The sequence below is a fragment of the Semicossyphus pulcher genome, unplaced genomic scaffold (assembly GCF_022749685.1).
Source record: "Semicossyphus pulcher isolate SPU_LCO1_2020_fin unplaced genomic scaffold, fSemPul1.0.p SCAF_1, whole genome shotgun sequence".
In the NCBI taxonomy this organism is placed as follows: Eukaryota; Metazoa; Chordata; class Actinopteri; order Labriformes; family Labridae; genus Semicossyphus; species Semicossyphus pulcher.
The window spans coordinates 29,920,710-29,932,794 of record NW_027211603.1 but is presented as its reverse complement, the minus strand read 5'-3'; the positions used below and the strand labels follow the sequence as shown (position 1 = coordinate 29,932,794).

Here is a 12,085-nt window from a genome sequence, read left to right as displayed (position 1 = left end):
TATAACCAAATGTCAGTATCATAATCATTTCTCTCTCTTATTTGGAGAAAATCCATTAATTTAATTCTCAAATGCTTCTTAAATGCTTCAACAGCGACACCTGCAGACTGCACCAGCCTACCTATCTTTTTTTCAATTTGGCTTTCAATAACAATAATCATCCAATAATTATTCAAGAACTCTTCAAAGTCTTTCTGAATACATGAGCTGTAGTTTAATTTGGCGTTTAATCAGATGAGCAGTCATGCCGCATACCTGCAGCCTGGAGGCAGCAGCGGACACAGCGCGTGTAACTTTCCGGAAACTGACGCACGAGGCTCGGAAAACATTTTCCACCGGCTCCTTCTCTTTGTCCATCACCTCCCTGCTGAAGCAACATCTACAGTGACACCATGGCGACTGTTGTCGATACAAAACTATACGACATTCTCGGAGTGTCTCCATCTGCATCTGAAAATGAGCTCAAGAAGGTAATTACCTCAAGAAGACTGAATAGTTTACGAAATCACAAATGGTTTCTCTTTCTAGTTGTAAATTGTTGAAATCTCCTCAATCAGGAAATGCGTTGCTATGCGCTGCTAGCTAACATTAGCTGTGAGTCGGGCCACCTTGCTAGCAGGCTAACTGGCCTGGATGTTCATGTGACGATGTGGCTGCAACGTTTAATGAGTAACGTTATGGGTTCTGCGATCTCAGGCGATATCAATCCGTAGCTACAGTCAGTCTGGATATTTGAATTAACATTAAACAAGGTTGATTTAACACAGTTTGTGACGTTACAATTAAAGCAATTGACCTCACGTTAGCCTTAGCTCAGGTGGTTGTCATTAAAGTTAGCTAGCTAAGCCTGGCGAAGGTTGTGGAAAGAGGTAGTTTAACTGATGTCAATTCAGTGGCATCTTTTACCAGTGCAGTGAGGCCTCAATGTCTTTCACGTCCCCATTAGTCAACCCAGTTTGGGACATACCGTATAATTGTAACGTTAGCTTAACATAAAGTAAGAGTATTACAGTCAAGTCCAGCCTCCGTTAGCATTGGTTACGTTAGCTGAGGACCCTTACACATTTCTTGTCATGTTTACAGTCCCCTTCTTGAGCTAACACAGTGGAGTTATATATATCATATGGCTACTCTTTATCGATGTCAAGTATTTAATCAACTGTATTTCTAGGTTCCTGGTCATATTAATCTACGGGATGGAACGCACTTGTCAGTTTCATTTACTAAGGATACGCATGTTCACAAACGTTGGCGTTTTAACGGTCAGACATTTTGAGCTGGCGTTTCTTGACAAACTGGTTATATTGGATACACTAAGTTTTAAAGTAAGCGATTTAAGAAGCTGAAATGATTTAGCAGTAAACCATTAATCACATTATTTTAAAGAAGAGCGCTAACGTAGTTACAGGAAGTGTTTTGCCGGTTATAATGTCTGGCGTCGTTTCACAAAGCAGTTTAGTTCTTGACTATCTTAAGCAGAACTATGGTGCGTTTAATTCTGGGTAAATTATGACTTATTTCAAAACAAAAAAAATGGCCGACCGAGTAAACTGCATCATACCGCTCAAGTCCGTTTACCCCGGCAGAAAATGTTTGCCTATTGGAGGATTTCAACAGTTTTAAGGGCATTTTAAGAGTGTAACTAACAAAAAAATCCTGATATGGAAAAAAAAATTGCAGCAACAGTAAAAGGTGTTAATCCAACCGTTGAAAGGACCATCAAAGATGTTCAAAATTTGGTGCTACTGGTCAGCAGGTGTCACTGATTGTTACCATGGTAACATTGGTCCTAGAGCTGAGTCAGCCTGGGGGTAAGGTGTATAATGTCGTAGTCTTAAAATTAATCTTTGTTTTGTAAAACGGTCCAACTTGCATCAGACTAATCTTTGAGCAATATTAAGACTGGCCTTACACTATAGACCGGTCTAAAACATCTTTGTGAAACTGGCCCCAGGTGTATTTTAGTCGCATCGATGTGTGATTGTAGTCAACAACACATGTCTAAAATGAGAGTGATTTTGTGTCATACAGCTCCCTCTTTTGTGTACTCCTAGGCATACCGGAAACTGGCTAAAGAGTACCATCCTGACAAGAACCCAAATGCTGGTGACAAGGTAAGACCTTGGGGACAGGCCTATACAGTCTATGGGACAGGCCAGTTGGGTTAAATTTAGACTGACATTAGTCATCATGGGTCTGTTGAACAGTGGATGGGAAACTGATATAATTGAAATTAATACATGTTGGAAGCAAACAATAATCATGTTAAGATAATGTGTTGGTTAGAGTGGTATACCATTGTTGCCTTGACAAAAAAGGGTGCTTTTAGATGAGGGCTGACCTAAGTGTGTCCCTCCCTATGGTGATCTCGCCCCTTGAATTATTTATCTGAATACATCAATGAAATATAATATAATATAAAATACAATATATACCAACCATAACATTATCCAAATGTAGGTGTATATAAGATAAGATAATTCTTTATCGATCCCCAGGGGGGAAATTCGGGTGTTGCAGCAGTACAAAGACAGAATAGCACGTAAGTAAATACAGTATAAAAATAAGAATAGATATAATGAATAAAAATAAAAATACAAGGTATATACAACTGTTACACAAGTAGGAGTAAGTGACAAGTTAAAGTGACAGTTATGGAATAAAGTGACATGGTATGCAGGATGAGAAAATAGTGTATGGTATGAGGTCATAAATGAGGTTTATGATATGGTACATCACATACATACGTACACAATACATATAAGGTGCAGTAAAAAAGTGGCAAATAAATATAGTGCGTAAGTAATATAATGGTAAAAATAGCAATTATATAGTATAATATTGTATAGTGTAATATAATATAATATACAGTATGGTAATAACGTAATGTATATTATGTACATGTACATATAGAATACTAAAATGCAAGATACTATACTATATAACAGTGACTAGTAATTATAATAATAGTATAAAATAGTGCAGTATAATATGGAGGTAAGTAAAGTCCAGTATATGAAGACATAACCAGCTGATAGATATAACAGTATATGGCAAGTATGTAACTTTGAGTGCTTGTTTGTGTTTGTCTAGGCCACTCATTGTCCATCAGGTTGTGGCATGTTGACAGATTGGGTGGCAGGATTTGCTCTGTTGCTTTCTCCTATCAGTTTTTTTTTAATTTAGAACACATTTAAAGTTATTTAGAACTTTATTAAGCTCCTCGTGCTGACAGTGGTCCAAACAGACTTTCTTTTCTTGCTTTACTTTTCTTTTGCCATGTAACTAAAGCTCTGGTATTAGGTTCTGCCATCAATAATTTTTTGTTGAACATGCAGATTAAAGTCCTCTACGTTGTTCTTGCATACTTCCCTAAGCTCTGTGTATATTATATTGTCATTAACTTTTGTTGCATAGTTAAAATTATTAGTGGAAAAGTGAAAAATTAAGGGCCTCTTTTCCATCATTCATGTCATCAGCATGGAAGAGTGTGATTTTAACACTATGGTGTTAACAGTAGTATTATTATGCCTGTTTTCTTAATGTTGAAAGTGCAAGCGTTAGCACAGCGGTCCCCAAACGGCGGACCGCAGTCCGGATCCGGACCCAACTGCCGTCGTCTCCGGACCCGGAGCTATTTACAGTTTTGACAAGCGCATCTATTTTAACCTGCACAGCTTTTTTGTTTTTGCTGTAGTGATTTGGGGGTCCAAGAAACTCGCAGACCAATGAATTCGTTGTAAATCATCACACGTGACGCTACTCAGCCAATCAAATCTGTCACTCAGATTAACATCGCGACTGACCCAGTGGGTATGTGAGAATACAGGTACAGACTGAAGAGCCAGCCGACAAGAGAGTTACAGAGACACCGCAGTTCTGTTCTTATATGTACCCTCTCTCTCTCCCCCTCCCTCTCGCTCTCTCCAGCAGTCCGTCAGTTCACGTTTTAATGTGCGTTTAAATGTTATTTAGTTCATAGTCTTTGCCCGTTTTAAAACTCACTGACTCACCATGAGAAAAAGTCTAATGAAACTGTATTTCGGCAAAACATATAAAATGTGGCAAACATGAAATCAAATATAAAGTGAATCCCCCTGTTGAGGTCAAATTTTTTGATAATTCTGTCAGGAGGCAGAGAGATAGTAGCTTAAGTGAAGAGGTAAAGCCTTCTCTCTCTTTCATTTTGTGCTACTGGTAGTATATTGCTGTCCATGCAGAAATCAGACATTATATTATTTGTTTTCATTTACAAGTATAGACCCTTCCATCACAAACTGGGGCAGAACGTAAACCAAAAATACAGGAAATAAAGGTTTTGACACTCAAAATTTAATGGGGGAAACCCCCAGACCCCCCTAACATACAAACGCACACTATATTTTCCTGCCAATATTGAAGTATTTATTATTATTATTATTATTATTGTTAAATTATAAGAGCTCTGTGTAAAAGTTATTAGCGTTGTTGTTGTAAAAACTATTTAGCCTAATTGATTAGACAGACATTCAAAATGTATAAATGTATGGTACTGAATCATAACGCAGGTCAGACATTAGGTTTTTTTTCTCAAGCAAACATCCGGAACAACATAATTAAACTTGAAAGAGGTCCAGTTGAGTACCCCTGCGTTAGCATTTATGTGTGCTACCAAGCTCAGCGTAGCCATTGTCAATGAAATAGCTCATGTAGATTTTGTCATGATAATGATGGAGAGTTGTTGATTAAACTCTGTGGTATTGTTTTTAATTGTAGTCTTGGTACTTTTTTTCCCAAGTTTATAATACTTGAACTGTGTAATGCAGTTTTATATTAATGCTTTAAACTTATTATCATAAAAAAATAACTGGCTTAAAGTAGGTGTTTAATATGTAGGAAAAATTGTACCTGTGCCTATTAACATTTGCGGTTTTCAAAATCATGACAAGGCAAGTGATTAGTTGTAGACTCACCCTTATGTAAGGATTTTGCGACCTTAGGCAGGCTTTTGCCAGGAATGTTGTCAGCTTTTGTTCCCACCAGAGCCCGAGGTGAAAGGTTAATGGAAATCTTACTAGTTCCTGAGCTAGAAGGTGACCAGAGTATCTTTCACAGAGAATGGGTGCTGCCTATACCTGTATAAACATGATGTGGAATAATGTGTATTTTTTGTTAACCACTTTAAACCTCTTAAAGCGGCTTCTGCTGTGTGGTTTGGCTGATCGCACAGTTGAAGTGAAATCTTGGTCCATTTTTGTTGTTTTCTGTCCTCTCCAACATAGTTCAAAGAAATAAGTTTTGCCTATGAAGTGCTGACCAACCCTGAAAAGAAGGAACTTTATGACCGCTATGGAGAACAAGGCTTGCGGGAAGGAGGTGGGGGTGGACCAGGGATGGACGACATCTTCTCCCACATCTTTGGCAGTGGACTCTTTGGATTCATGGGAGGCCAGGGGAGTCGCTCCAGGAATGGAGGTCGGCGGAGAGGAGAGGACATGGTCCATCCACTCAAGTAAGACAAAGCTGGAACACTGACATATAGGCCGCTAAAGTTATATGTTTTGACTTCATGTGCATACATTATTAGGATTTATTTGTCAGTGTTGTACTCAGTCATTAAACAGTAACTAAACATCAAATTATTTCTACAGGGTGTCACTGGAGGACCTTTACAATGGAAAAACAACTAAACTACAACTTAGCAAGAATGTACTGTGTAGCACTTGTAATGGGTAAGTTGTATAGCCCACATGGTGCTGTTGTAAATATTAATGCTTGTTGCATTATTGATGTTTAGTTTATCCTCTTTTATAACAATAAATCCGTCACTGTGTATGTTTACAGGCAAGGAGGAAAGACAGGCGCTGTTCAAAAATGTACAACATGTAGGGGGCGTGGCATGCGCATCATGATCAGACAGCTGGCCCCAGGGATGGTCCAACAGATGCAGTCTGTGTGCACTGATTGTAATGGAGAAGGTAAGGCAACCGTTATCAAGCGCTTCCTCTTTTTATTATTGTTTCTTGGCTGGCACATAAATCTCACCAGGTGTTTTTTATTTTTTTACCCACTCCAGGTGAAGTTATAAGTGAGAAAGACCGCTGTAAAAAATGTGAGGGCAAGAAAGTGGTGAAGGAGGTGAAGATCCTGGAGGTACACGTGGACAAAGGCATGAAGCACGGCCAGAAAATTACCTTTGGAGGGGAGGCTGACCAGGCACCTGGCGTCGAGCCTGGAGATATAGTCCTTGTACTGCAGGAAAAAGATAATGAGGTAGGTTGGCAAGTCCCCCAATACTGTAGCCATACACATCCCAACATACCCTCTATTACCTCTATGCGCTTTGTGTCATAGTTTTTTTTATTATTATTTAGGACACACTTTTGCTTGTATCATAGTTTTGTGTGTCAATTTACTAATTATGCTAATTAAAGACAAAGTTGCCCTTGTCAGCCAACTTCCCTCACCTGGCCACAGGTTCCTACACAAACTGAAGTTATATTGTTTGGTTTTAACCCTGATCCTTCGAGGGTTTACAAACATTTAAATCGGCGCAGTGTTGATAATACAGACTTCACAGTGTTTGATATGTGGCGGTCTCCAAGCCCAGATGTCATCAGCCTGCGATAGCAAGCTGCGACGTCACCCTTGTTAGCAATAAAAGGAAAGCGGACCAAGGGGAAAAGCTCGGTGTTGTTGAATTCTCTCGAGTTCTTCTATTTTGCTACGATTGCTGCTCAGTTGGACTTTTATTTTCCCTAACATGACTTGTAAGTCTTCTTTGTAGAAAACCATACAACAACCGGCTCAAAACATTATAATCTACATCTTGTTAAACCAATAGAGCTTTCGACTTTGTTGACATGGGATATATAGGAGATTAATATTCATTACATCCCTTAAAGTTGTCAATTATTGATGCATCATTGGTTTGCAGGAGCATTTTGAAAAAAGTTATCATCAAAAGGACTTACAACATACAAAGGGGCAGGCAGGATAAAGTCTGCTTAATGTCCAACTCAACTTCACACATTTTCACTCTCCCAGGCAGCTCCTCCGACTGATGTCTGGATGAATTCAGGAGTGCAGTGCGTGTGTGTATGCATGTAAAGAGATTCTATAACAAGGTCAAAGAGTTAAATAAGCAGTGTGTCATAAGAGTCTGGTCCAGCTGGTTGTGCTTCAGACCTGTCCACTGTTGGAGTGCTGAGAACCAGATTGTCTTGGCAGTGCTGTGCTCTCAGAGATTTACGTTGGACCAATTTAAGACATGGAATTACCTGAGTGGAAACCTGCCATGATGAAACTAGGCCTACCTACATACATATTGCCAAATTATTTTGTTTTCAGATGCAACCGACTCAAATAATCTATAGCCGTGTTCCTGCTGTCGTTGTATCAGGTGCCCTCTTGTACATACAGAAAATGATATTGAATGATGTTTTATTTTTGCCTCCAACAACACAGACCATTAGTGAAATGAGCACCCGCAGACACTCAGCTTATGCACTGCAGTACATCAACATATTGGACATGAAACTAAATCAGCATTAGGTCATAAACTACATCATGAAAACCAGAGTTTTTAAGGTCAGTTCTTCATGTTGATGATCAACAGTAGATATAAACATGAGGATCAAAGCAACCACATTTTTGGATTCTGCCAGCACGTCCCTGTGATGACTTAAGAGTTGAGAGTTTTAGTTTAAAGATATGTTTTCTATTATTGTGTATCCACTGTCCATCAGCCCCTGCCTTTCTTTATTTGGTTTCCTCAGCAGTAAACACTAACTCTTACAAACCAGGTTGTCTCTGACGATGCAAAGTTATTCTGAGTAAACTGGAACAGCAGGCTGAGCTGTAGCAGTGCCCCTGGCTCTGTTTTCCAGCAGGTATCTGTCATTTTTCTCAGTGCGTTAGCAAATGGAGGAAGCAACATTGTGTTTTTGTAATGCTGTTACAGTAACCAGACAGGTTTTTTGGATGTTACTGACATGCCACTCCTATGATAAAGACAGGAGTGGAATGTCAGTAACATCCAAAAACCTATGATTAATACATAGAAGTAAAATAAAAAGTCAGTTGTATGTTCAACAGAATCCATGAAAACATGGTTGTATCACAGTTAAGTTGATTTTGTTGTTGGTGCATTCAGTAGCCAAATATGAGAGAAGAGTGTTGACTTGCAAAAAGCACAATGTAGACATCAGTTAACTGCACAGATAATATTCATTTCTGTATCTTAATGACTGTCTACTGTATGTGATTGCAATGCTGCCTTTCACCAGCAGATGCTGTGGGTCTGTTTACAGTGTGAAGAATGAGGGTCACAATCATTTATTCCTTTGTACTATGACTGTCTATGTGCAGGGATATTTTCACATAAAACAGTTAAATATGGTATAACCTTTAATGTCAAAAACAGTTCATCAACAAGTATGTTAAAACAGATTTCTCTCTTAATTTTCAGACATTCAGGCGAGAAGGCAACGATCTGTTCATGAACCACAAGATCGGGCTGGTGGAGGCGCTGTGCGGCTTCCAGTTTATGCTGAAACACTTAGATGGAAGACAGATTGTTGTGAAGTACCCTGCTGGCAAAGTCATCGAACCAGGTTAACACTCAGTTTCTCTTCTGTGTTTTAACATTATATGAACAATCAGATTAACCTGGAATCTTTATTAACCTATCACGGTAAAAGCTCTGATTGTGTTCCATTAAAACACCCTTACACCTGAGCAGTGCTCCAGTCTAACTTTTGTGCCATATTGCCTTAAAGTTTTTGCAGATAGTGTTCTCTCTATGCATCAAGACAAAGACGTCATGGGTGGCTGGATTCCTTTGTATTTGAGTAATTAGAGTGAATATTTAATGGCCCTTGGCACATTTTTAACATATGCAAGCAAGTAAAATGATCCTGCACTGGGTTCCTGCTAAGAGCTGAATATATACAAAGACACACCCACAGCACTTGATAAATGAGGGGTGGGACCATCACATCCTCAGCAAGAGCTCTGGAAAGACTGCCAAAAGTAATGAGTCAAACACTCTTACACCCTGAGGCTTCTTTTGTTCCTCTACAGTTCCTATACCAACAGGCCCACACGTCATTGGAAGTTGTTTAATACATTAAAGTGAATAAAGTGTTTTTTTAACTTGTTGCATCTCTTCCAGCCTCAGTCAGGGTGGTGCGAGGAGAGGGCATGCCACAGTACCGAAACCCCTTCGAGAAGGGAGATCTGTACGTTAAATTTGATGTTCAGTTTCCCGACAACAACTGGATCAGCCCAGAGAAACTTGTGGTATGACATGTCTCTTCTTTTATTATTAACCGTCAATCATCTTCTGATGTTTGTCTTTTCACTGTGATGAGCCCAAGAGTCAGAACTGCTATGAGCCCAAACTAATGCTTCATGCTCTACCAGGGTTGGCTATAAATTTTACAGTAATTTGTATTTGTTTTAACATTTGACGTCAAAGAGTTTAGAAGTGACTTCAACAGAAACTTCTCAATAAACAAAGTTCCCGTGGGAGACAGACTTTAAGGGTGGAGAACATTTCCTGAGGGGACATCACAGCTGTCCGTAGCAGAAGTAGAATAATCACCTAATAAAATGTTCTTTATAATGTTTGATGGCTTCTCGTAAATGACGAATAACTAACAGCTGTGACAGTAATATAGGACTGTGATTGTATGTAAGCCTGAATGATATTCATTAGAACGGACTAATAAATCTCCACTGACTTTTAAGTGTTTGTTTGGGCCATGTGGTTGTGGTGTTGTAAGTGCCACTCCTGGTGTAGACCCTTTCAACGCATTAAATGCAGACCACTGTGCACATAATAAAAGTGCCCTGGCTTATAAACAGCTTATCATATCATTTGATAATCAAGCTGCCACAAGTGACACGTAAACAGCCAATTTCCTTAAAGTAAAGTGGTTTAATTCAAAATGAAATCGTTAAAGTCAACCCCTTTTTAAGGTGTATTAAAAATAGAGGCACAGTAAACACTTTGAATAGAGTAATAAGAGCAAGAAACCTCTACACTGATTCTGATTTAAAGAGCCCTCTTCCTATTGACCTGTTTTGATTTATGGACATTAAATGATGCCTTTTCTTAGACCAACAAAAAAGAACACTATTAATTGGTGTTTGAAAATTCATTGTCTAACGTTCAATGTATTTTATTTTTAAGCAAAAAGTCACTATTTATATGACAGGCAATAAGTCTGCAGTGCACATGATGTCTTGTCTTTTTTTTTTTTTTTGCTGTTTGCTGAAGTTCTTAACCAAAATAAGGGAAATAATCACAAGTTAATGCCATGTTGCAAATGTCCTTCTTTTGGGAAAGTATATTTAAGGGAAACAAAAACAAATTGTACTTCATGTTGTATGTGTGTTTTGTTTTCATTGGGCTTTGAATGATTGAAAAATATTTCAATTCTGTAACAACAATCTATAGGGAGTGTATGGGAGTTTAGTATTGTGTTACAATGTAGACCAACTATAGCGAGTAAATGTCTCCCTGTCATTGGTGTAATGAGAAGGCTTCGGCCTCCACAAGTGAAATTTGCAGCCAAAGTTATTGCAGTAATTCTACTCGGGGATAAGAGCTATTCTGGTCTTAAATGGGTTACTTAGTGTTTATTCACACAGTAACACTTGTTATTCTCCCTGAAGATGTTGCACTTAGTTGTTTTTGTTCCTCAAAGGTTAAATTCCCTCTGAGGCTGCACTCTCAGCCTCTCAAACACTTGACACTACAGCTGAAGTAGTGCATGAAGGAAATGCATCTAAAGCTGTTTTGTGATGAATATTTTCCACTTGCAGGAGCTGGAGGACATGCTGCCCTCGCGATCAGAGCCACCCATCATCACTGGTGACACAGAGGAGGTGGACCTGCAGGATTATGACGTCAGCCAGAGCTCGACGTCGGGCGGCCGCAGGGAGGCCTACAACGACAGCTCCGACGAAGAGGGCGGCCACCACGGGCCGGGGGTGCAGTGCGCCCACCAGTAGTCTCACACTCTCTCCCATACACACACACACACACGACCCACGTTGTACTTGGGGAGAAAATGTATGAGTTGCAGAGTAAACAAGGAGGTAGGTGAGACTGAAAGGCTCTTTAGTTCCTCAGACACAGATCAATAAACATTATATTGTATCACTGCACTTTGAATTAATTAATATTATTGACTCGTGTGCTGTGATTGTTTTGAGCTGTGTCTGAGAACTCGCACTGGGGCAGCCAAAGACTTATTCCACTGCTCCTGAGACAGATTTAGACACTTTAAACAGCAACTTCAGGTAGAAGTCATATTATTTAAGATGTATAGAAAGCATTGGTGCCCCAGTGAAAGCCATGACATGTAGGACTATGATCTGGTGTTCACGGTGAACCCCTCACCCCTCGACTCCTCCGTCACACCCCGCTAAAGTCCATTCCCTTCCCTCATGGGAACTCCAGATCAATCAAAGAAAGGAATGTTTCTTGTTTGCTAAGTGTGTGACTTGCATTTTGTTTTCATAGTATTTACAATAATTAATTTAAAAACTAACAGATGTGCATTCACAGACAAAGCAGCTGAGCAATGTGACGTGCAGATCCTCGGACTCGTGTATTCATGGATTCATCCGCTCAGCGGCATTCGTAGGATTTGTTTGATTTTTACAGCTTTATTTTCTTTGTAGGTTTTTACTTGTTTTCCCCTTTTTCTTTATATTTTAATTCAGATTGAACATTGGTTATTGTGTATATCATTGAACTGGTTGTTGGTAAGCTTCATCAGCTGCTGTATTCAAAAGCTCTGTGATTTTTAAAAAAGAAAAATGAAGTGAAATGACAAACGTATAGCCTGTATCTGTGCCGAGACCATGTGCATGTAAAAAGCTTTGGTTCCCTGCACTTATCCAACGTCAAACAAAGCAGCACACTTCTTAAGAAAATGTCTATGAAGTTGTTGAATAAATTGTTGAAATATCATGAACTGTGCGTGGGGCCTTGTTTTTTCTTCAACACTTCTGCCATCCTCTAAACACAACAAGGATGCAGTTTGTAGTGGAAGAGTGGATTTTCTTCCAGTGTACTGTTTTTAGGCAC

The 12,085-nt window shown here is 39.2% G+C and overlaps 1 protein-coding gene across 1 annotated transcript; it reads left to right on the top strand.

The window, feature by feature from the left end:
* The first annotated feature begins 359 nt into the window (after positions 1–359).
* Positions 360–11,972, top strand: dnaja2a (DnaJ heat shock protein family (Hsp40) member A2a). The gene is made up of 9 exons (XM_069661748.1): positions 360–470; positions 2,055–2,114; positions 5,262–5,491; positions 5,631–5,711; positions 5,824–5,957; positions 6,056–6,252; positions 8,450–8,594; positions 9,155–9,282; positions 10,813–11,972. The coding sequence occupies exons 1-9, from the start codon at positions 393–395 to the stop codon at positions 10,999–11,001; spliced, it is 1,242 nt and encodes a 413-aa protein (XP_069517849.1). The 5' UTR covers positions 360–392; the 3' UTR covers positions 11,002–11,972.
* The last annotated feature ends 113 nt before the right edge of the window (positions 11,973–12,085 follow it).